Raw genomic sequence first — 24,748 nt, 5'->3', positions numbered from 1 at the left:
GACCAGCTTGTTGGCGCTCTGCAGATAATCTTGCAGCTGACCATTTTCTTCCGCTGGCAAGCTCATCATCCAGTTCTCCAGTCAGGTAATTGTGCTTGACCTGTCTTCACTTATTATTTTTCCTCCCTGGTTAAGATCTACCTTCAAGCTCCATTTACCCTGGTCCTGATATTTATCTGTTCATATATTTTACCTGAAAGTCACTTGAAATCTTTTTTTAAAGACTAGGCTGGTGTATAAATATATAGTTGGAAAAACAAATGTAAGAAATTCCCATTATGACACGGAGCTCAGGATTGATGGGACCCCCAAAATGTAGATTTGAGTAACCAACCCAGTGATGCAATATGGCCACCAGTCAGTGGAAAGAACCTCTGATAACTTCTGCTTACCTAATGCAAAGACTGTTTCTGTCTTCAGTGTGGATGAGACCTTAGCGTGCATATAAATCACCTGGGGATCTTGTGTAATTGCAGATTCCGATCGGATGGTCTGGGATGAGGGCCAGAGAATTTGCCTTTCTCTCCAGCTTCCAGGGGGAGCCAATGCTGCTGGCCTCAGATGGTCTGCAGAGGAGCAAGGGAGAGATGAAGGTAATAGGCCAGGGCTAAGGTGACCAACTCCGCAACATTTATACTTGATTTATTTGCTGCAGCCATTAGGTGAACGTGAGTGTGACAGTTTCAACAAGTCAGTTCAGGAAAGCGGATAAGTCCATGCCATTCTTACCCGTGCACGCCAGGCTCTGCTGACCTCCAATCAGCGGGGTCAACATCATGTTTGTCCAAAACCGGCTCCTAGATTGTCTTTGTGGGTAGAGATCTGAATTCCCACCCTACCCGTTTACTTCGCCATTGCCTCATAGAGATGAGGTTCCCAGGAAACCACCAAGTTCAACATCCCACCCAGGATGAGGAACCTCCCTCTCTCCTGCTGCTGACAAGTGGTCCCAGCAGCCTGTTTGATTACCTTCAAGAGTAGGGACTCACTACCTCCAAGGCAGCCTGTTACATTGAGGAATAGCTTTTATGGAAACAGTCTGCCTTTCCGCTGAGTCAAAATCAACTTCCTTATAGCCTCCACCTGTTAAGCTGAGTCTGCCACTTACAGCATCCCAAGTCTGCTCCCCCAACTTAAGGCAGCCTTTCCAATATTGCAGACAGCTGCTATGCCTCCTCTTCCCTCTTCTCCCAACAAGACCCTCCCAAGTCCTTCAAATGCTTTCCTTAAAGGTCTCCAGTTTTTGATCTTTCACCACCTTCTGAGCATGACCCAATCGGTCGATATGCCTCTGAAAACGGTGCCCAGCATATACCCAACGGAATTGAAAGCAGGATCCTGAAGAGGTATTTGTAGACCCATGTTCGTAGCAGCATTATTCACAACAGCCCAGTGTCCATCAACGGAAGAATGGATAAACAAAATGTAGCATATGCATACAAATGGGTTATTATTCAGCCTTACGGGGAAGGAAATTCTGACATATGTAACAACATGGATAAACTTTGGGGACATTAGCTGAATGAAATAAGACAGCCACGGAAAGACAAATGCTGTATAACTCCACTTACGTGAGGTACCTAGTCACATTTGCGGGCCAAAAGTAGAATGGTGATTGACAGGGGTCAAGAGAGGGGAGAAATGGAGAATTGTCTAATGAGTACAGACTTTCAGTTTGAGAAGATGAAAATGTTCTGAAGGTTGTTTTCACAACAATGTGGATTTAATTAACACTTTTGAACTGTACACTTAAAAATGGTTAGGTTGGCAAATTTTATCTTATGTGTATTTTACCACAACTGTTAAAAAATAATGCTGAGAGTTGTGTTAAGGCTAGTGGGGAGTATGCTGGGGCTATTTTTCCATGATTGCTAACCCCCTGCATTTCTAGTAATTCAACCTTGTACTGTGGCCCTACTTCTTAGCAGCCTGATTACACAATTAAGGTATGTCACAGGTGTGGTCTATTAAAACTCCCACCTCCTCCTCACATGAATTATTGCCAAACTATCCTAAAATAATGTAATTAGCTTCTCTAGTTTTTACCTGCCTTTGGAAAAAAATTACCAGTTCACTGAAATCTTTTAGAATTGAAACTTTCTTTATAATCATTCAAAGTTTTCTATGCCTTAATTTACAAAAAAGAATCTATGATGTGTTCCTAAATTATTTCTGAATGATGTCTGTGAAAATCTGTGTATCAGTAACCTGTTATGACCTGTAACTACAGATCTGAAACTTATAGGTACTCCTTGTGCCAATATTTCTGTGCTCAAGCTAATGTTTCTTTAGCCATCCTTGAGTGCTCTTGGCATTAAAACAATAATAAAAACAGTTATTTACCTTCCAAATGAAAAAATAACCTTAAGCATTGCAATCATCCACATTTTATGTCCTTAGTAACTTCTGAGAGAAAGCCATCAGTAAAGAAATCACTGGCCTGAGAACAAAAATGTCAAACACAGACACAATCTTGTTATTTATTGAGAACCATTAACCCAAACATGAAATACTGGGATTCGAAGCCCTGTGGCTTTCGTGCCATTGGCAGGTGTAATTACCTTTCTTTGACTCTCACATTTATGCATGTTTTGAAACTTTCTCAGATAACTGGATATATTTAGCTCTCCTTTTCTCTAGTTCCAACAACCACTTTGATTTTTTTTTTTTTTTTTTGAGTTCTGGAGGCAGATTTGGGTTTGCACAGGTTTAGAAAGTTGAGTGCAAACAAGATGAAAAAGTGCTGAAAAGTGAATTGTATTGCGGTATTAACATTTTCCAAATGCTACCTGCTTTAGGGCTTTCCTTGTGGCTCAGCTGGTAAAGAATCCACCTGCAATGAGGGAGATCTGGGTTCGATCCCTGGGTTGGGAAGATCCCCTGGAGAAGGGAAAGGCTACCCACTCCAGTGTTCTGGCCTGCTGAATTCCATGGACTGTATCATCCATGGGGTCACAAAGAGTCAGACGCGACTTTCACTCACTTCACTTCACCTGCTTTTGGAAGTGTAATTTTCAGAGCCTTTTAGGAGATGAAAAGATTTATAAGAGTTCAGTCACACTTTCAAATTATAGAAAATTGGAAGTTTCATTCAGATCAGTCAACTGTACAAATGGTAATTTAGTTTCAAAAATATTATCCCAGAACATCCATGGGTCAAGTCATTCAGGTGTCATTCACAGAACAGAAAACTCACTACATTATCACCAGAAAAGGAAGGTGGGTGAATCATTTATGGTTGTTTGAGAATGCCAATTTAACAGCAATTTACACACAAGATTTTCACTTTCAAAGACTCTCCACAATAAAAAATAAAAATTAAAAAACAGGACATTCTATAAGTACTCTCCCTGCCCCATTAAATGATGAAACTATGGTGGTTTAGTCACTAAGTTGTGTCCAACTCTTTGCGACCACATGGCCTGTAGCCTGCCAGGCTCCTCCGTCCATGGGATTCTCCAGGCAAAAACACTGGAGTGGGTTGTCATTTCCTTCTCCAGGGGATCTTCCTGACCCAGGGATTGAACCTGGCTTTCCTGCATTGCAGGCAGGCAGATATAAACTTATGAAAGGTCATTTAAAAATCTTTTGGTTTTAATTCAAGGAGTGAAATGAGGAAATTAGTCCCAGGGTTCCTGAATTCTCTATCTTGGGGATTTTCCCGACTTTCTGTGACTGGCTTATTAAGGAGGACATGGACACGTAACTATGTGACCTGATAGATTTCCAGATAATGAATGTGAAACAGGGTTGGGGCAAGACAGGTAAAATTATAAATACCTGAGCTCAAAGCAAAACCAAAACAATGTTTAAAGCAAAGCTCACACAAAATTACTGTTGACAATTCAAGAAATTCATCATTCTAGTTTCCAAAGAAAATGAATTCAGAGCTCTTGTGTATGTAAAATGAAGCTTTGGGGGGAAAAATGGTTAGATCTACTCAGTGCTTGGGTGTATAAATTGCAGTCTGGTTATGATGGTGGTGGGAGATATAACTTTATCCTGATTTGTTAATGTCTAATTTATTGCCCATAGGTGGTTCTTTCTTTCTGGTCCAGGACTCCTTGTGATGTGGAAGAATAAGAATAATCCACGGAGGTGGCTGTGTAATCAGACGATGTGCTTCTCTGGGGAGCTAGCTACAAAGGCTTACATTTTCTGAGACGGTCATATGGTAGAGAGCTTGGAGTACCCGGATGTGTTCTTTGCTCCTGCTATAAAGGGACATAAACATATCACAACTACTTTTCCATGGAAGGTGGCTCGTGAACTTGCACGAACTTCATCCTCAAAGAAAAAGGAAGATACTGAAAGATATTTCACACACCCTTTCTCTGTATTTGGACCTGTCTCTCTTACTTATGGTGGACTTCCCTGGTGGCTCAGATGGTAAAGCATCTGCCTACAATGCGGGAGACCCAGGTTCAATCCCTGGGTCAGGAAGATCCCCTGAAGAAGGAAATGGCAACCCACTCCAGTATTCTTGCCTGGAAAATCCCATGGACAGAAGAGGCTGGTAGGTTACAGTTCATGGGGTCGCAAAGACTCGGACATGACTGAGCAACTTTCTTTCTTTCTTCTCTTACTTATTGGGCTTCCCTGGTGGCTCAGAGGGTAAAGCATCTGCCTGCGATGCAAGAGACGTGGGTTCAATCCCTGGGTCAGGAAGATCCCCTGGAGGAGGAAATGGCAACCCACTCTGGTACTCTTGCCTGAAAAATTCCATGGTCAAAGAAGCCTGGTAGGCTATAGTCCATGTGATCGCAAAGAGTCGGACACAACCATGCAACTTCACTCTCACTCTTACTTATTGGAAAGAAAGGATTAGGAGAAAAAGTGCGGGGGAACTAAACTGCCTTCCTCGTGTTCACTGTATGTGTGCTCAGTCGTGTCCGACTCTGTACCCTGCCAGGCTTCTCTGTCCATGGGATTCTGCAGGCAAGAATACTGGAGTGGGTTGCCATTTCCTTCTCCAGGAGATCTTCCCGACCCAGGGATAGAAGCCACGTCTCCTGCATTGGCAGGCCGATTGTTTACCACAGCCACCTGGGAAGCCCCGTGTGTTCACTACCACAATCTAAACTATCATCATCTGGTTGATAAGCAACAACAACATTTGAACTACAAAAAAAAAAAAAAACACAAAAAACTATCATCATCCCTTAGAAGCATGCCCTCTAGTTTATTCAGTCCATTATTCTGTGTTATCCACTGTATTATTGGCACCTAAATAATACCTGACACATCAATAGCTATTTTCCTCAACATTTTATAGTGAAAAAATTTCAACACAGAAAAGTTTGAAAGAATTTTACATGAACACCAGTGTGCCCACCACCTAGATCCTATCACTAACACTTTAATATTTTGCTCCTGCATATATCAAGTGATCCAGCCTTCTTCATCCATCAGTCCCTCTAATTTTTTATGCATTTTCAAGTTGCAAATAGCATTTCTCTTCCTCTGAATACTTCAGCACTCATATAACTAACTCAGTTTGAGTATTACTAATTCATTTTTGAACACGCAATGAAATGCACCAATCTTAAGTGTGCTATTTAATAGAATTCTGACAAGTGCATACACTTGTGTAATCCAAAGCCTTATCAGGAGACAGATCCTTATCCCTCTCTCCATCCCTCAAAAGAGGCCTCGGGCCATTCCCAGCTCCTCTCCACCTTCCTATCTCCCCACTCTTTCAATTTTTTTTTGACCATAGATTAGTCTTGTCTGTTCTAGGACGTCATAGAAATGGATTCAGACAGGATGCAGTCTTTTGTGTCTGACTTCTTTCACTCAGCTTCATATTTCTGAGATCACCCATGTTGTTGCACGTCATGAAGTTCTCAATAAATATTGACTTGCTGATTTTCATCACAGTGTCAATTAACCAGGGACTTAAGCCAACTAAATGTATTTAAATACAGTTATTATAGCTTGAATGTCTTTAAGTAAGCCTTTGTTGTGTGTGTGTTGGGGGAGGGGGTTCAGTATTACTGTTTGTCGATGATTCAGCAAAGGTAGGGAAGTTTGGTAGAAAAAGAAAAACAATGCATCATCTTTCTAAAATTAAAATAGAAATATACTCAAAGACAGTTATGATTTGCGCACAAGACTAGCTGACAGGAACTGGCCACCAGCCTCTCCCCTTCTTACAGGTATGATGGTGTTCATGGGAACATTTTTCCGTAATGGTCACTTACTAGAGGCTACACCCAAAGTCAGGATGCAAGTGGCCAAGGGCAGGGATCTCCATCCCCTGGGATCTAATGCCTGGTGATCTGAAGTGGAGCTGATGTAATAAAGAAGTAAAACACACAACCAGTGTAATGCGCTTGAATCATCCCAAAACCATTGCTGAAACCACTCCTCCCCATCTCTGGTCCCTGGAAACATTGTCTTCTACAAAACCAGTCCCTGCTGTCAAAAAGGTTGAGGACTTCTGGCCAAGGGGGAGTTTGCATATTGGAGTTTTTTCTGCAGTAGTTCCCCATTCTCCAGGGAGGGAGGCTGAGAACCGGCTGGGAGGAAGTAGAGGGCAGAGCGTCTCCTTGATGTTGGTTGTGGAAAACGTGACTGGCTTTTTGGGGGAGTACCAACTAGCTGCAAGAGGCTCAACTGAAAATTTTCCAAAGAATCCCCTCTAGCCCACAGCTATCTTCTCTAAAAGTGGGTTCCCAAGCTCAGGAAGGTGAGGGGCACCATACTCTTCATCCGAGAAGTTCATGTTTATTTGTGATTTGACATTTCAGTTCAGTTCAGTCACTCATTTTGGGTAGGGTTAATCAAACAGTTTCCATCCCTCAGAAATCAGTGTTATTATTCAAGGGGCTAACCTCACCTGTGGCCTGAGCTAACCTCAGTTTATGTGCACATCATATTCCCACCTGAAGGCATCTGGTGTCTCAGGCAGTCCTCTCAGTTAAGTTGGGTGGCTGGATCTAAACTCTTCAGCTAACGGCTTGACTCCTTCCTGAGGGGTGTGTGGAAGAGGTCACAGGGGCGCAGAAACAAAACAGGTTCAGACATGGGGAACAGCAAGGAGTGAGCATTTTAAGACCTTACCAGCCTTTGTGAATTTTTTCCAATACCAACCTTTTGTTTTTAAACCATTACTTAGCACCCCAATTATGGAAAATTTGGGGGCAGAGGTAAGAAGGGGGCAGATAGGAGGTGGGAGAGATTGGTTTGTATGGAAATGTTGGTGAGAAAAGTCTAGATGTGATTACGTATGAAAGATGGATGTCTTGTATTTAGGATAATTGGGGGGAGCAAGGACTGGGGTACATTACTGCAAAACACCCCGGGTGCTGCTGCTTATGATTCTGCTCTTGGAAATGTCCTTTCCAAAATATGGACTAGTTCTCTCACCAATGACCATCAAGATGGGACATATTACCATTAAAAAGCTGTCTCTCTTAGGCTGTTGCTGCTGCTGCTGCTAAGTCACTTCAGTCGTGTCCGACTCTGTGTGACCCCATAGACAGCAGCCCACCAGGCTCCCCCGTCCCTGGGATTCTCCAGGCAAGAACACTGGAGTGGGTTGCCATTTCCTTCTCCAATGCATGAAAGTGAAAAGTGAAAGTGAAGTCGGTCAGTCGTGTCCGACCCTCAGCGACCCCATGGACTGCAGCCTACCAGGCTCCTCCGTCCATGGGATTTTCCAGGCAGGAGTACTGGAGTGGGGTGCCATTGCCTTCTCCGTCTTAGGCTGTTAAAATGCCAATATTCCTAAACCACCCTTGGTGATCCTGAACCAGTGTAAAGAGGTTAGTTAGCTGCCTTGTTTTATTCTCTAGCCTGATGAGAGCAAGTACTGAAAATACTGTCCGTATCGACCCACCTACAAATAACCACAATTAGCTATCTTTTTATTCTCTTTTGACACAGGAGCTTGGAAAATATTTTCCCTTGACCCTTGCAGCCCATCGTGGTCAACAGCTTCTAAGGGTTTGAGCCATGATCCGGCTCCTAAATAGTCACGCTTTCCCGTAGAACGTACCCCATATAGGGATCAAACTTGGTGCACTTTTCAGGGGAAATCGATCTTTTCCCTAAAGAGATCCCCTCCAACACAGCAGCAGGTCCCCCCAGAAAGGGGCTGGTAGAGGCGTTGGGCAGGTTTCCTTTGACCTTGGTTGTGACCTAGAGTGTCGCTGTTAATTGCGAGGCTCGTCTCAAGGCAGAAAATAGCATTAGTTTCCACTGCTACCCCCAGAGAAGCCCAGTTGTGCTGCTGGGCGACGGCGGGGAGACAGTCTCTCCCAGGCTGGGCTCCGGCCACCCAGAGCGGCTCCGAGGCCGCCTACAGGTGCAATCCCGGCACTGCGTCCCGGGCAGCGGGGAGGGTAGGCGCGAGTCCCAGGGCTCCGGCCTCGCCGCCGGCCGCTCGCCGAGCCTGCGTGGGGCCCTCGCCCCCTACCCCGCCGACCTCCCCGCCTCCGCCCCGGCGCTGTTGGAGAAGGAAGCCGGGGGCCCTCCCGGGCTCCGCAGACTCGGATTTGGGCGTCAGCGGGGCGCGGCCGAGGCTTCCCCTCGCCTCTGCGGCCAGCCCGGCTACGGGAAAGTTTTCCCAAGTTCCCAGCAGCGCCGGCCCAGGTCGCCTCCGCGGTGCGAGCAGCCGGCGGCCCGCGCGCCAGCCCCGCCGCCGCCAGCCGCGCGCTCCGGGCGACGAGCTCGCTCGCTCGCTCTCGGGGAGCGGGCCCGGCGCCCGGGGCTAAGCCGCAGCTGACGCAGGCGGCTCGGAAGGCGGAAGCCGCCCCGCTCCGACCGCTCCGCAGCGCCGCGGCGCCTACACCCCGACGTGCAGCCCGCGGCTCACTGCCCGGAGCGCCCGAGGGGGCGGTCTCCGTGGGGCCCGCGCGCACCCGAGCAACAGAGCCTTCATGTACCCCCGCGCTCCGCCCGCTCCCGCCGGGACCGAACGCCCGCAGCTGGGGGGTCTGCACCGGCCCCGAAGCGCCCGCGCCACCCCGCGGGCCTCGGAGCCCCCGAGCCCTTCCCCGTCCCCCCCAGCGCCGGGGGCGTGGCGCGGGTGGGCACGCCCCTCATGAATATGAACGGACGCATGCGCCGGCCCCGCGCGCTGGGTAGAGGTGGCCAGCCCGGGCCGCGGCTCCCAGACCGGCTCCCTGAGTCCCTCTCCGAGAGCCGGGCGGGCGGGCACGCGTCATTGTGCTACCTGCGGCTGGACCGCGAGCTGGGCTCCGGCTTTTTTTTTTTTTCTTCCTCCCCTCCCTCCCTCCTCTTCAAGCAGCTGATCTGAAAGGGAATAAAAGGCTGCGCATAATCATAATAATAAAAGAGCTCGAGAGAAGGAAAGAAAGCCAGGAGGTGGAAGAGGAGGGGGAGCGCCTCAAAGAAGCCATCAGAATAATAAAAGGAGGCCAGGCTCTTTGCCTTCTGGAACGGGCCGCTCTTGAAAGGGCTTTTGAAAAGTGGTGTTGTTTTCCAGTCGTGCATGCTCCAATCGGCGGAGTATATTAGAGCCGGGACGCGGCGGCCGCAGGGGCAGCGGCGACGGCAGCACCGGCGGCAGCACCAGCGCGAGCAGCAGCGGCGGCGGCGTCCCGAGTGCCTGCGGCGCGCGGCGCAGCGATGCGGTCCCCACGGACGCGCGGCCGGCCCGGGCGCCCCCTGAGCCTCCTGCTCGCCCTGCTCTGCGCCCTGAGAGCTAAGGTAGGAGCCCGCCGGGCCTCCCTCCCCGGCCCGCCCTCTCTTTCCCCTCGCGGCGCTCCTGGACGCCTGCGGTTGAGCGTCTGGAGCGGGCTTCGGAGCCCCGGGGCTCCGGCTCCCGCCTGGGCCCCTGCGCCCGGTAGGCTGCACCTGGACCAGGGGGACCCCCGGGCTCCCATATGTACCCTCCAGTCTAGGCAGAACGCGGGTTCGCGCCGCTCCTGTTCCCAGGGAACCGTCGTTGTCGGATTGTTCCCACACTCGAGCCTCTTAAGCCCGGGAATCGCGTTGAGTCCTTGCACCCAGTTTTGCAAAATGAGTTTCACTTGGCGCCAAGGGCTCGTCAGGGAGGGCGGGGAGGGAGTCGCCGCTTCCACCCTCGAAGAAAACAACTTTCCCCTGCGTTGACCTCTCTCCCTCCCTCGCCGGCAGGTGTGCGGGGCCTCCGGGCAGTTCGAGCTGGAGATCCTGTCCATGGAGAACGTGAACGGGGAGCTTCAGAACGGGAACTGCTGCGGCGGCTCCCGGAACCCGGGGGACCGCAAGTGCTCCCGCGACGAGTGTGACACGTACTTCAAAGTGTGCCTCAAGGAGTACCAGTCGCGCGTCACGGCCGGGGGGCCGTGCAGCTTCGGCTCGGGGTCCACGCCTGTCATCGGGGGCAACACCTTCGACCTCAAAGCCAGTCGCGGCAACGAACGCAACCGCATCGTGCTGCCTTTCAGTTTCGCCTGGCCGGTGAGTGGCGGACCGGGCCGGGGGTCGGACCCGCGGGCCGAGCTCTGCTTTCTCTTGCGAGAGGAGAGGGATTTAAAGGGCCTTGGCTGGAAACTCGGCGCAGGCCCGGGACGTCTATGGGGGTGGTGGTGGTCAGGGAGCCGGGGCTCTGTGCTAGATCTTGGCAAGCCCCAGTCCGGATGCTTTTTGCTAGGCGCAAAAAAAAAAAAAAAAGGTGGAAAGTGGGGCTCGAGAGGGTATTGTCGGGCAAGGCTCCCGGGAGGGCCGGTTGAAACTTGCAACTTGGAGGCCCCAGAGTAACCGCCCGAGCCAGGAGGTCATTATGGATGATCTTTGCTCAACCAATTAAACCTGATGCGCTGTGGAAGGCGGCTGGGCACAATTCTGGCCTCCCAACGCCGTCCAATTGGCACCCTCCCGTTTCCCGTGAGCAGCCCGGAGGGCGGGCGTGTCCTTCCTGGAGGGTGTGGGGAGCCCGCTTCCCGCTGCTCCCCGGGAGATTTCGGTGCGTGCGGGGGCGCGCTCCGGACCGGGTTAGGGCCTGGGGGGGTGGGTGGGGGGGCGGCGCCGCGGGCTGGCCGGGCTCTCGCCCGCGCCGAGGGCCCGGGAGCCTCCGCCCCCTGCAGTTCCCTTCCTGCCCTCGCCCCCGCGCGGCGTAGCTCTGGTGGCCTCACTTCCAGCGGTTCCCGGGCTCTGGAACAGCTGTGTTTGCAAACTTCCCCGGGAAGGGCGGGGGTGCGCCCTCGTCCGGCAGGCGCGCGGCCCCCGTGAGCACTTGGGGGGCGCGCAGAAGCCTAGAACTGGCGGCCCGCCTGAGGCAGGCCCTGCGGGAGCAAATACACAGACCCCCGGCTCCAGAGCCGCTCCAGACCCGGGCCCCGCCGGCAGACCCTGCCGCGAGGCCCCGGCAGCATCCCAAGATGGGAGGAAGGAGATGAGCGCGGTCGCTGCAGGAAGGGGAGGGGGACGTGTGGGTGCCCTCTGGCCCACAACCGCCGTCCGGGAGGCGTGACTCGGTGCCAAGACCGGGGCTTGCCGGCCCTGCGCCGGGCGGGCGGGCGGGCGGTGAGAGGGGGCGCTCGATGCCCCGCGGGGTCCTCTCCGCCACGTGCTCGGACGGGGCGCGCTCTGCCGCCTCCTACCGCGGGGCCGGGGCTGGGATCCTGACTGCGGGAGGGGGAAGGGAGCTGGCCTCGGAGTGTGTGGGAAGCCCCGGCGGATCTCGAGGCCCGCGCTGACTGGAGCTGGCACTACAAAGTGCCCTCTGCCTGTCTGAGATAAGACAGTTATCAGAAACGTGCCATTAAAAGGGGCTTATAAACCCCTGTGGTTTGTGGGATTCTCTGAGAACGGAGGACTGGGCCTGTTGCGGGATTTCATTTTTACAGAGAGTGTTTATCTTGTTTGTTAATCCCCTATTAGGGAGAACTCTAAGCTAAAGAGGTTGGCCACGTTTTAATCTGGCTAGACCCAAGTTTACTGGGAGGACTGACGGCCCTCGCCCTTGACCGTGTGTTTGGAGTTAGGGGGAAGGGGCCCGCAGGTGGCTCCACCGCCGGCAGGATCCGTGTGGAGCCCCTCGCTTTTCACAAGACCATAAAAGGAATCCTATTAGTGATGTGGGAAAGCTTCAGGGCTGGCTGAGGCTCCTCGTGGGGAGCAGGGTCAGATGAACCAGCTGGGATGAGCACGAGGAGTCTTGCTCCCCAGGCTGGCTGGGGAGGCCGACCCAGAGGTGTGTCTGTCTTCTTTGACATTTGGCAGAGAGCCCTAGATGGGAACGAGCGGAAGTGGTGTCTGAGGGCAGGGAGCCGATTGATTCGCTGGTGCTCTTCTGTGGTTTCCAGGCCCCACGGGTCACCAACCATGAAATAGACTCTTGGCTTTTCTCGAATGGGGAAGACAGCTGGGGCTGCACTGCGAGTGTGGTTCTTTTGAAGCTGCGCCAAATGCCTGTGTCCCTCATAAACACGTCCCCACCCCATCACCCCCAGAAGGGCTGCTGTGCCATGTAAGCCTGACTTCCCACGGGAGTGTGGACTTGGGGTGTGCCCTGTTGTTCGCTCCAGTGTGGCTGGAGAAACCCTAACGTCTGTAACGTGCAAGAATGATTGCAGCGTGAGTGTTAACTGAAGTGAAAGCACTCAGGTAGCTGGATAAGTATCAAAGTAGATTGTACAGCTTCATTTCAGCTTGCCAATTAAATATTAATGAGTGTGTCTATTTAAAGGGGCTGTCTTGAATAGGTGATAGCTGAATTGGGTACAGAATTCAAGGAGAATATGGTTTTTTAAAACAAACACCTTGAACTTCCAGGCCCCAAAGCTTCTAACCCTTAGGCAGCCACAGTTACCATCTGCATGGGTCCTCCCAGGTTTGCTGAAAGTGGCAGAGAGGTGGTTCAGAGTGCAGAGAAGAAGGTCACTTTAGAAGGTGGTGTAATTCACGTCTTTTGGTTGGAATTATGACCCAAATCAAACAACTGCTCATGGTCTGGAATGGGAGAGGAGGAAATGATTCGGTCAGATGTGAAGTATAATCACAGTGCCCTTGTGAGAAGCTCTGTGGTGTGGGTCTGCCCTCTTGATTATGTCCCACTTGGGTCCACTGCCCCAGCCTGGTGGTGGTTTTCTTCAGTGGCTCTGATTACCCTAGTGGTGCTGCTGGAAGGGGCTTGACTTGAAGCAATGAGCCTGATTTATGATCCTCCAATCAGGGAACCCAGTGATAAGACCATACATTATCAAAGGTAATTGGGCTCAAGGGGAAAAGATTGGGGAATAACCATTTAGAAATCACTGAAATGGGTAAGTTGCACTTTCCAAAATTAGTACTAAATCCCAGGAGTGCCTGCTCATTAAAAATACATTAGTATAATTACCACTATCCAGCCTGAAAAGCTTTTTAGGAACCCCAGTTCGCTCTACTGATGTTTTGCTGGCCCTAGAGTGAAGTGAATCTGGAGAAACTTTGTCAGAAGCAGTTCAGGCACCTCACCTCTCGGCCTCTTATTTAAATGCCATTGACACTGGTAAATCAGATGCTATAAGGTTAGTTACAGACTGCAACTGACATGCCTTTGCCTTTTATGCTGTCCTTAGGGTTCCTGGGGCTTCCCTTGTAAATTCCCTGGTAAAGAATCTGCCTGCAATTCAGGAGACCTGGGTTCGATCCCTGGGATGGGAAGATCCCCTGGCGAAGGGAAAGGCTACCCACTCCAGTGTTCTGGCCTGGAGAATTCCATGGACTGTATCATCCATGGGGTCTCAAAGAGTCAGACATGACCGAGTGACTCTCACTTTCCAGGTCCCTGGTCCCTGTGTAGCCAGTGGAGGGATGGGGTTCTCATTGGACCTGGCCCCTTTCTGCAGTCAGAATGTGCCACCCACGTGATCAGCGTGCGTACATGCTCATAGCAAGGGACTTTCTGTGTGTGGAGAAAACACCCTTTGCCCTAAAACACCTCCCTCATACTAAAGCGATGAAATGATATGTCTGCATTGCAAAACCTGGCCAGGGAGAAAATTGAGCTGTGCTCACTTGGTGCTGTGGGTCTGCACAACGGCTGCTCCCCGCGTGGACTCCCTGTGCAAGGTACTAGGTTTCTCATAGTTTTTTCCTCTTCCAGGTGTAGCCTCGGTGTGTTCTTCTCCTTGTTGTCTTGTTTCTTAGCAACTTATTCAAATCTCCAGTACTTACATGAGTTTGCAACCCACCAACTCCACACCCATCATTCTACAGGGATTTCAAACATTTCTCAAGACTGGTAGAGCTTTTGGCATGCAGGCACTTAGGGAAGTTGGATGGGTGAGGAGGAGGGGCAGCAGCCCTTTACAAAGCACGCAGCCTCCCAGAAAGCCAGTCTAAAAATCTGAACGCTGCCTAAAATCTGTACAGCAAAGGGTTGTAATGGACCTTTGGATGAAGGCATGTGAAAAGTTTAGCTTGGAGGAAAAATGTTATTCATGAAAAAACGAAGCAAAGGCAACAAAGAGTCTTCATGTCCTGATCTGAAAACAGGAATACAGTGGCCTGGGCTGGATTTGGAGCAGCCGCTAGCCCATTGTAGGAGGGCCAGAACCTGCTTCTAGTGCCAAGCGTTCAAGATTAGTTACCGTGTAAGAATGCATAATCTCTGGACATGCATACAATTAGCATGGTAATCCGTAAAGGCAAATATTCCTGAGAATTCCCCTTGGTAAACTTCTAGAGACATGTTTCTACCCTCTCTGCCGAAGTGAGGTGCCAAGCTGCTCCAGTCTTTAAATACATTAAAAAAAAAAAAAGTTAGACCCAAACACAGCTAACCTAGTTTTCAACTTTAGGAAGATGTTTTTAATAGTACACATGGAAAGTGATGATTCTTGGGTTTTCTAGAGGACGAGGGGTATGGTAGGGGAGGAGGAGTAGGCTTCTGGGTTCTGAAATGTCCTGCTTCTATCTTGGCTCCGGTGGGGGGTGGGGAGTTGCTGGGGGGTGGTTTGGTGGGGGGGTAAGTGCCTGTGTTGTGACTCCCGTACTGGTCTCTGATCCCTCCCCTGTGGCCCTTGATTTTATGGCACCAAAGACATTTGTCTCTGGTGCAATGTGTGTGCAGGGAGGCAGTTCCACAGCGTGGGTCCCAGTGGTTAAAAGTGGTACATAAATAGTCAAACGTCCAGGGTTCCCTACCAGCTCAGCCCAGTCTCTATGCCCTTTTGGTAAATGAGTAGAAAGGCATCTTGTTCAGGCTTGCTCTGTGTGAACCGGACGGTTGTGCTTGGCTGGCTTCTCGGTATTCTATCTATTAACCTCGCCACCCTTTTGTAACTGGTGCATTTAATTATCAGTGGGATGCTTTTCAAACAGGTAGGGGTAATGATGGGAAAGGGGGTGGGGGCATCTCATTGAGAGTCTCCAATCTGGATCCGAGCTTTGGGGCCCCGCTTGGTGAGTCTTTGAGGTGGAGTTTCATGAGAAAATCACCCTTTGTAACCAGATCAGACTCTATTGAAATGTCAAGCCCTGCAGACTAAATTGCTTTCTATGACTGAGGTTTCAGCTGGGCCGCCATGGGGTGGCTGTCCCTGCTGTGTGCCTCACTTTGCCCAAACCCTGCCACACACGTGAGTTGTCGAGGTGAGCACGTGTGTGCCCACACATGGCATTTCTGGAGCCTTTATGTAATATGTTTGTGCCTGGAATATATTCTACTCTGGCCACCCAGACACAGGTAGGACAATAGTGTGGCCGGATTGACTGAAACGAGGATTACAGGGAATAATGCGGCCGCCTCACAAATAGTGCAGATACAGGGCCAGCCACAGGATGCGACCGTCGAGTCAGCAGAGCCCAGGGCCCCAGCCTGACCGGGGCGATGACTGCATACAATGGCCCCCCGGGCACGCTGGGCGCTCCCAGGGCGTGCCCCCGCCACCCACCAGGGCCTCTGGACATTGCACGCGTGCCGTTTGCAGGGTGGGCTGTCTGTGTCTGTCAGCTTTGCAGGAGGGGAAGCCGCCACTTCTCAGGGCTTGGTTTGGTTGCCACTGTTGCCAGGAAAAGGAAGCTCCCAGCTATCAGCACAATCACCCTTGTTTCTCACATCCCCCCTTCTTAATGTGGCAATTAAGTGCTTGCCACTCTGCCCGGTGCCAAGGTAACCCCCGCAGGCAGGATGGGTGCGGAACTCAGGTCTCCTGAAGCCCAGGTGCCAGGGGCGGGGGCAGGCATGCGGGCTCTTTGAGGCCAGGACCCTCCTCGAAGTAGAAGCCCAGGGCATCCTCTCCAAAGGGCCTTCTGAAAGCTGACCATTACCCCTTCCTGCTGCACAGAATGGAGACCCACCTCCCGGGTTGCCAGGTTCCCTGGAGCTGACGAGGGGCAGAGCCATTCACTCTGTGAGCCCAAACTGAAGGCCTGATCCCTCCCATCCCTCCTGCTTTGCCCCCTGGCTGTTTTTCTGGGAAAAAAAGGAAAAATAGATGAATGCCAGGTAGATTTATATAAGAATCCTATTCTCATAGCTTGAAACCAAGAAAAATCCAGGTGTGTGCAGTTTTCTTTTGTGTTTCTTTGGGGGTGGGGGTGTTTGTATGAACTTATTAGTAAGTTGGAACACCTGCCAGTCATCTCAGCTGCCTCCCCCATGCCACGCTGTGAGGAGGGCCCTGGGACTCGGCCTCCCTTGGGGTTAGGTTGGCAGTGGCCACTTGGGTGTGACGTGGTTGTAGTGGAATGCCGATTTGGGACCTGGTAGCTGGCCTTGACAGCATAAGGTGAGCATGCGTGGTCTGTACCCTGGAGTCTGGACTTAACCTTCTGGGATGTACAGAGGTCAAGCGTGGGCCTGGGAAAAGTTAAAGCTCCCTGGCAACTAATAATCATTGCCAAATGATCTCGATTGCTGATCTATAGTGTGGGGACGGAGGGAGGGGGGATGAGAGTGCCTCCTAATAGGGGCCTCCGAGAGGATTCTTTGCCCTGAAGGTTGGGTGGGGAGGAGTCCTCCCGCCCTGGGAGGTGAGTCCTAGACCTGTGGTCCCTGCTCTGAAGCCTGGGAGTGAGACGGTCCAAGACCGCCAATGCTGCAGCCCCCAGCCCACATCTGTCTCCTAGAAGGCGGTTCGTGGGAAGACCCAGATGCAGGCCCTCCTTCCCCTCGAGGCGGGGCGTGTCGGCCAGCGGCTTCTGAGGTCTCCCAGTCCTGGGAGGATGAGTCTGAAGGCAGTCTGGCCTCCCAGGACCTTGTGTGAGAACGATGCTGCCCCCTCCCTTGAGCGTTAAGCAGTTGCTGCTGTCACGCCAGCTGATCCCAGAGGCCCTTCCTTGCGTGGGGCTTGTGGGCATTACGTGTTTAGTGCTGGTGCAAGTCTGTCAGAACTCCGCGTGTTGGTGCGCTTAATCACAGGATAAATTGCAGCAATATGTGCAAGTGGAGAGGTGGGTCTCGTCGTGACCTGTAAGTGAAGGGCTTCGTTATCCAGCATCAACCCCACGTGTGGCCTTGTTTGGACCTGGCTCTCATCTCACGTCTGTAGAGAAACTTCGCTTCTTGCTGTTCTCAGGGAGGGGTCCTGTAATTTGTAGGAAATCGTAGGAAACGCAGAGGCAGTAAATAAGGTGTAACTTTCGCTAATAAAATATCAACAATGACAGCAGTGGATTTGGACCTCTGGCTGGTTGCAGGAGAGGGCTGGGTATATGCCCCGGCTTGCCTGGTTCTGCTTGCTTCTCAGAGCATTTTCCCACAGTTATCAGTGAACGAAATGGAATCCTACTCTGCTTTGAGTATGAAACATATTTCGGCTGAATTCCAAGGCAGGGTCTATCACAAGATACTTTTATATTCAAAGACCTGCTGGGTCGCTGTGTGAGCAGTAAGCTTGCCTTGAGTTATGAATGAAGCTCCTTTTTTTTAAATTTCCTCCTCCCCCCTTCTGTTTTTGCCTTCACCTTGTAGTTACCTTCTTGTGGCGCAGTGTTGTTTGATCGATATACGCTGCTCTTCCCAGCATACTGGTGTTGGACAGTGAAAGGTAGGGGTGCAGAGAAACATTCATGTGCCCGCCCTTCCCATTCCACCCCCTCCTGGACATATTTCCCATCACGAAGACAGCAGATGCTTTCTTGAAAGCCTGGTGTTTTGTGAGACTGACCTCATCCTAAGTTACAAATGAAGATTTGAGTAAAAGTGGGAATTTGCTAATGACTTGGATTTTGGGGGAGAGGTGGAATTCTGAGATAAGCTGAAAGATAAAAGGTGCCTTCAGTAGAATGGCTGGCATCCCGCCAGTGTCCAGGGAATTTGTTTGGTTAGTGGACTCTGATTATTCCTGGAATGTTAGATCTTATTGACAGATAAAGTTTATCAATAAATATAACCATGGAGTGCAGCTCTTTCTTCCTTTTATACTTTCTTTCCTATCTTTTACCAGCACCGCACCCCCACCCCCGGCACTGTGCACCCCTAAGTTAGGTTGCTGCCTTTGTCTTCAGAGTCTCTTTGCACCTACCCACCCCTCCTGCTTCCTAGAGTCACCTGATACTTGTGGGAGCCGAGATGGTCTCACATAGACAGGGCTTTCAAAGGGTTCTGAAAAGGAAAGGGGGCCCCCAGGGGCCTCCCCAGCAAGGCCCGGAGTGAAACAGCAGTCCACAGCCCTCCTCAGTGGACGAGCACCCCCACTCCCCAGCCCAGATACCTGGTAGCTTAGCTGAGAATCAGTTCTTTGTGCAGCTTTCTCAGGCCATAGGCTCAGGGGCTGGGATGTCTGGGGAAACCACCCGCCGAGTGTGCACAAATCGGGAGGGGGCATTTCCTGCTCGGAACTTGGGGCGACCTGCCTGTGGACGACAGGGAGCGCTGTGTCTTCTGTCAACTTGGGGTGGGCTCCGGGGGTGGGTGGGGAGCTGGTCTGGGTCTGAACACCCAGGACCTCGCTTCACGGCAAAGACCGGTCCCGTCTTGGTGCACGGTTTTGTTTGGCAGAGCGTGCAGGCAGGCCGAGAAAGCCTGACCTTTGTGAGCTGACCCCGGTTTCTGAATACTGAGTTGTTGTTTATCTGTGTTTCAGAGGTCCTACACTTTGCTTGTGGAGGCGTGGGATTCCAGCAATGACACTGTCCGTAAGTATCAAACCACGGGCTCAAGCTGTGAGTCTGGAAGCACACAGCAAGTCCCCGGGCCTGTCAGAGCTCCTCTGTACCCACCCACCCCCCATCCTGAACCTCTCCATGGAGTCTTTTTCCATCCCTTCCCCTAGAATGTTCCCTTGGAATATTAAGTGGCCAGAACAGATTTCTAGTTAACTCAGCCCCTGAATACAGGCCTTAGATTATCTTTAGGATAGAGATCTTAATGGTTTTACAACTCTAAAACCTTGTAGACTGTGAAAGGATCAAAGTAGTGACTTTTAAAAAGTCCATTTAAATTTTAAGTGAGCGTTTAATCTCTCATCAGAAAGATAAAGCCCCAGAGGTGGCTCTGGGCTCGAAAGACGGACCTTGAATTTCACTCGGTGGGCAGGTGAGGCCTGAGTGGTCTGTTTCCCACACTGGGCATGACAGTCCTTTCGTTGAAGCTGGTTCCAATGCCTCGCGGCCCCCACGCTGGCCTTGTCCCCTTCTGAAAGCTGACCCTATTCTCAGCACGGGCTGCCCTCTGGGGGTGGGCGGGCGGGTGGGCACAGGGGCTGGGGGAGCCCTGGAGGACGCGAGTGGGAATGGCAGCCCTCTGGCTAGAACAGGGCCTCTGCTCTTGAATTGTACCTTCAAACTACGCCTCCCCTCCCTGGCTGATTCTGTCAGTTCCCCTTTTGCCAGCAGGATCTGGGTGGTTGTCATGGGGAATCTTGGTTCACGCTGAAATCCGAGTCTGCACAAGAGGAGGGGCTCATCAGCCCTCTGTCTCTGACCTCTCCCTCCGCGGGGCTCATCCTCTGACCCTGACCCTTGGAGTGTTGCTGCTGGTAACATTTCCCTCTCTTCTCACCTTACTTTTTCTTCCTGACTCTGGGATCGGTGAACACCAGAAGGGGCACCATAGGGCCGGCCCTGTTGTACTGGGCTGCCTGGGCCCACCTGGTTGCTGCTGAGCCCGTTACCAGAGGCTGCAGGCTGTTTGGGTCACCCCCTCCCTTTAGCATCTGAGTCGAGATCTGTCGTCCGTCCTATCCCCGAGTGATGCCCTGTCCCGCTGTGGGGGTGGGGGGAGGGGAGTCTGTGCCCAGCCTGGGTTGTGGCTGGTGCCAGTCAGGGTTGTGGGCACCTGTTGGTTCTGCTCCCTCCCCTGCCATGCATTGGGGGCTGGGTGAGTGTTATGTCACAGGGACCTGCTTGCAGTGGTCACTAACCATTGGGATGACGGGGGTGGGGCAGGGATAGGCTCCTCAGCCCTCCCGGTGTCGATGTTGACACAGGCTGGTGGAGCGAGCATCCTTGAGGTTCCCGCTGGCTCCTGGTGAGAGCCGGATCAGGATACCTGCCGGGGTGTGCAGAGAGCCCCGAGCATCTGCAGGGCCCTTCTGAGGCCTCCCATCAACCCACAGGCCAGGGGGCTCTTCCCCAGAAGCGGGGGCCCGCCCAGAGCTGCCCAGGGTTGTCTGCTCCATTTGGGGATTCTGGAGCCTCTCGTCCTTGCTGGGAGGTAAAACCATGGAAGTGCACCAAAACGTTGGGGTGGGGATAAAGGCCTTTCAGACCTTTACTCCTGCAGTGAAGGGTTGCCTCCAAGTCACAGGGTGTCCCCTGCAGGGCACTGAGGCTCACCTTGTTAACCCAATGAGGAGGGGCTGGGGTTTGCTGGGAGTGGCTTACCCACTTGCTTTTCCAGCCTCCCTTCGCAGTGCTTCTAAGGTATCCTGAATTATAGCACGTTCAGAAACCAATGTGTCATCTTCCCTTCCCAAACCGGAGCTTGCCTAGGGCCCTCGATGGGTGACTGGCAGCAGCGTTTGGACGCCCAGGACCATAATCCAGGAGTCTGGGTGGCACTCCCTATGTACCGCCCTCTCTCTGCATCGGCGTCTAATCCACCTCCGAGTCCTGAAAGTCTTGTGTCCAGCACCTCACTGGCATCCTACTGCAGTCCTGGTCTGCGCCACCATCTGCTCATGCCTGAACTCCTATAGTAACGGCTGAATTAATGGACCTCTATCTGCCCTGGTCTGCTTCTGGTGCTTTCTGTGTTCTCCTGCCATCCTCATCTTTTCAAAGTGTAACGTTTGAGTGTCACCTTTCTAAGAGCCATTTGGCAGCTTCCTGTTCTTGGGACAGGTATCTGTGTGGCCCCAAAGCCCCTCTCACAGCCCGGCTTTGTCTCCCTGTCTGCTCCATCTCACATGCCACACTCGTCTGTCACAGCTGTATAATCGTACCCCACCAGTCACCAGAATGCATCACATTCTCTCCTGCCTCAAGGCCTTTGCACGTGCTGTTCCCTCTCCCTGGAGTCTTTTGCTTTTTACTCCCTTCACGCTCTATGCCTCCCAAGGGGACTGTCCTCCACGAGGGCAGAACCTGAAGATGTGTAGTAACCCAAATGGAGTTGGCTGCTCTTTAGGGACCAAACAAGGCTTCAGATTTAGAGGCAGAGCCCTGGGCTTTGGAACTGAGAATTCCTTCTCACAGCAGCTCTGCAGTGCACCCTCAGGAGCAGAGCCTGGCCCACACGAAGCCCAGGGGATACACATGTGTTAGGAAGTATAGCGTGGCCTCGCTGTCATCTGCTCTCAAGGTCATTGCTGTTACCTCTCAGGACTGAGCTATCTAAGGGTGTAGATTTTACTGTGTCCCAGAGCAAATGATTTCTTTTTATCACTCTGATCAATAGGTATGTAAACACGAGTTGGCATCCTTAGACCAGGTTTTCCTTATATCTTAGCCTTCTTGGCCAAGGTTGCCGTCTAGGTTTGTGGTTGGCGTGGTTCCAGGGTTCTGCTCATACTGGCCTCGCATGCCCTCCTCCTTGGCCTGCAGAACTGTTGCGGGTGCTTTGCCTTCCATCTTCACGCAGTTCACGGTTGCAGGAAGGCCTGCTAACATCCCCTTCTACTCTCTGTATTACTATTTATTATCATTGTTATCTTTGGCTGCTGCAAGGCCTGTGGGATCTTAGTTCCCAGACCAGAAATTGAACCAGCGTCCCCTTCATTAGAATGTGGATTCTTAACCACTGGACCGCTAGGGAAGTCCCCCTTCCAGTCTTAAAGCTGGACTGCCAACTGAACTCGCCCAGAAACACTGGTAGTGCCCTGAGCTGATAGGAAGAATGATTCAGGTGGCAGGAGCTTAGAAGAAGCAGTCAGTAGACATGCTCTCTGTAACCCGGATGCCAGGAGTGTGTCACAGACACACTAGGCTCCCTCTCAGCCCTTAGGGAGAATCTGTCATGCAGGTGTGAGGGCAGCTGTACAGCCCTGTTCGCCCCATTGAGGATTCCAACATGATGTCCCACAACATCTTCCGGAAACAGAAAGCATACCAGAGCACTGACACGGCAGCCTGTGCCTTTCGGATTACCCTGGACTCCCGTCTGAACTGTTCGTTGTTACCTGCCTGAGTGGAGGGGAGGCCTTGGAGCCAGGGCCAGTGTGTTTAAGTAATTCCTTTATTAAGATCTCATTGTCACATGGTAATAGCTCACTCCACTTTTTAATTGAACCAGCAGAGCAAACACACAGTTAATAGAGGGACATTTTTGTCATTCTTTGGCCCGTGTTTATCTGCAAAACTCAGGTTAGGAAAGCGTTCTCTGCAAGTGCTTCATGCGTGCTGGGGTGTAGGTCTGCAGGTATGCGGGCTTGTCCAAGGCTTGTCCTGCCCAAATGTAAGCGCCCAGAGGGTGTGGACTGGGCGCTGTTTGAGGTGGAGGGTGGCCGAGGCCACCCAAGAGGCCCGTGTCCTGGTCACCTGTGGCGTTTGCCCAGCCTTGCAAATGAGCACAGGCCCTGGGCCTAGAAAAACAGGGGTGTGGGTGGGTAAGAATCACAGAGACACTGCACGCAGGCCCTAACGGTCGCTCCAAGGCGGCCATGGATTTGACAAGGCGTCCAGGGTTGGTGCTGGCAGGTTTAAGAAAATAAACACAGGATCAGGCTGGGTGCTGACTTGGGGCCTCGCTTCCTTCTCACAGCCCTGCTCTGAGTTCTGGACACCTGAGTTTGGAGCTGTTTTTGTATTTGTCTCTTACCCTACTAGATGATGCGTGACCTCAGGGCAGGGGCCACTGCCTCTTTCTGGAGCCGCTTTGGCCCCGGGTGAGTCTAGGCAGTCTTTAAGGAACCTGACTTGGTTGGAAAAAACCCTCAGTCCACCTGTTGGTAAACTGGGGTGAATGATTTTCCCATCTGCACTCTGGGCAAAGGTGAAAGTTCAAATACATCAAGTTCGTGGTATTGCTGTTTAAACAGCAGCTTAAGAGGCAGCAAAGTTTTCAACTTAAAAAACACTCAGAATTACTCTTTGGCTTCCAGTGGAGAGTTTGGGAGTAGACACAGCTTTTCTAAAGCAAAAGACACAACTCTAAAACCAGAAAAGAAAGGTTGCTAACCCTGACCTGGGATAAGGAAATTTCTTGGAGAGTAGCCTTCCATAAGAGAGGGGCCTCTTTCTATTACATATAAAGAGCTTTTGCAAACCAGTATTACCAGCAGCAATAGAAGATTTGGTGAAGGAGAGAAACAGGCTTGCAGTTCAGAGGAACAGATACACACGGTTTTGTCAAAAGGGTCCTCACCATCAGTTAAATACCCATTAAATGAGAAGGTCCAATAACACGCAGCGTTGGCACTGCTGTTGGGAAAGTTTGCTCTGCTGGTGGGAGAGCAGGAGGACAGGGCTTCGTTTCTGGTGGTTGGAGTTTTCTGGGTGGAAGTGGGTTTATGTGTGTGTCTTTGACCTAGTACTTCTGTTTCTGGGATATTTCTTTCTTTTAGAACAACGTGCAGGCAAATATGTTCAAGGCCGTTCCTTGTGGCCTTACTTATTAACAAAAGGCCAAAAACAACCTCAATGCAGATGTCAGAAGCGAGGTAAATAACTTCACTTTATTTGCAAACAAAGAAATACTGGAAGTAAGGTAAAAGTGTGGTGGTTGCCTTTGGAGAGGGAGGTGAATGGCTCATTTTCGGCCCTTTTGTACTGTTTGAATTTTGTACCAGGTGCATTTGTTATTAAAAATCATCAGAATGGGGGAGAAATCTCCGATGTGACGGTCACTGTGATTAATCCTTTTTTTTTTTTTTTCCCTCTAGAACCTGACAGCATCATTGAAAAGGCTTCCTACTCAGGCATGATCAACCCCGGCCGGCAGTGGCAGACGCTGAAGCAGAACACAGGGGTTGCCCACTTTGAGTATCAGATCCGAGTAACCTGCGATGACTATTATTATGGCTTCGGCTGCAATAAGTTCTGCCGACCCAGGGACGACTTCTTTGGACACTATGCCTGCGACCAGAATGGGAACAAAACGTGCATGGAAGGCTGGATGGGCCCCGAGTGCAACAAAGGTGTGTGTGTGTGCTCGACCGCTGTCACCGTGAGGGCCACGGTCTCACCCGCCTCCGGTCAGGGGGCATCTCGGGCTGGGAGATGGGGGCTGTTTTCTAGGCCCCAAACACAAAGCTGCTGTCGGTACCCACTCCCCCAGTGAGCCTTGCCCGCTAACCCCGCACAGCGGCTCCATCTCTGGAGCGCTGTCCTGGGCTGAACAGATGCCGCTTGAGGCCTCCGGCTCAGCCTGTGAATGGCTGACACGGGTGTGTGCGGGCCACACCCCAGCGGTCTTGATTCAGGGCTGCAGTCCACACTCCAGAGCTGCACCTGAGATCGGGCCGAGGCCAGGCTCTGGCTCATT

The 24,748-nt window shown here is 51.6% G+C and overlaps 1 protein-coding gene and 1 long non-coding RNA gene across 2 annotated transcripts in view; both read left to right on the top strand.

Moving 5' to 3' along the window:
* Window positions 1–1,210: 1,210 nt before the first annotated feature.
* On the top strand, window positions 1,211–6,321 carry LOC129625285 (uncharacterized). Its single transcript, XR_008701308.1, has 3 exons — window positions 1,211–1,346; window positions 4,036–4,516; window positions 6,159–6,321. It is a non-coding gene; the product is annotated as an uncharacterized LOC129625285 (long non-coding RNA).
* Window positions 6,322–9,043: 2,722 nt separating this feature from the next.
* The window catches only part of JAG1 (jagged canonical Notch ligand 1), a 44,474-nt gene continuing 28,769 nt past the window's right edge, over window positions 9,044–24,748 (top strand). Inside the window, exons 1-4 of the mRNA XM_055543400.1 lie at window positions 9,044–9,678; window positions 10,108–10,413; window positions 18,969–19,020; window positions 24,147–24,401. Coding sequence (XP_055399375.1) covers window positions 9,598–9,678; window positions 10,108–10,413; window positions 18,969–19,020; window positions 24,147–24,401 — 694 coding nt within the window. The 5' untranslated portion in view covers window positions 9,044–9,597. The remainder of the gene's footprint in view (window positions 9,679–10,107; window positions 10,414–18,968; window positions 19,021–24,146; window positions 24,402–24,748) is intronic.

Source organism: Bubalus kerabau, chromosome 13 (assembly GCF_029407905.1).
Source record: "Bubalus kerabau isolate K-KA32 ecotype Philippines breed swamp buffalo chromosome 13, PCC_UOA_SB_1v2, whole genome shotgun sequence".
Taxonomy (NCBI): Eukaryota; Metazoa; Chordata; class Mammalia; order Artiodactyla; family Bovidae; genus Bubalus; species Bubalus kerabau.
This window is presented reverse-complemented; position numbering and strand designations above follow the sequence as displayed.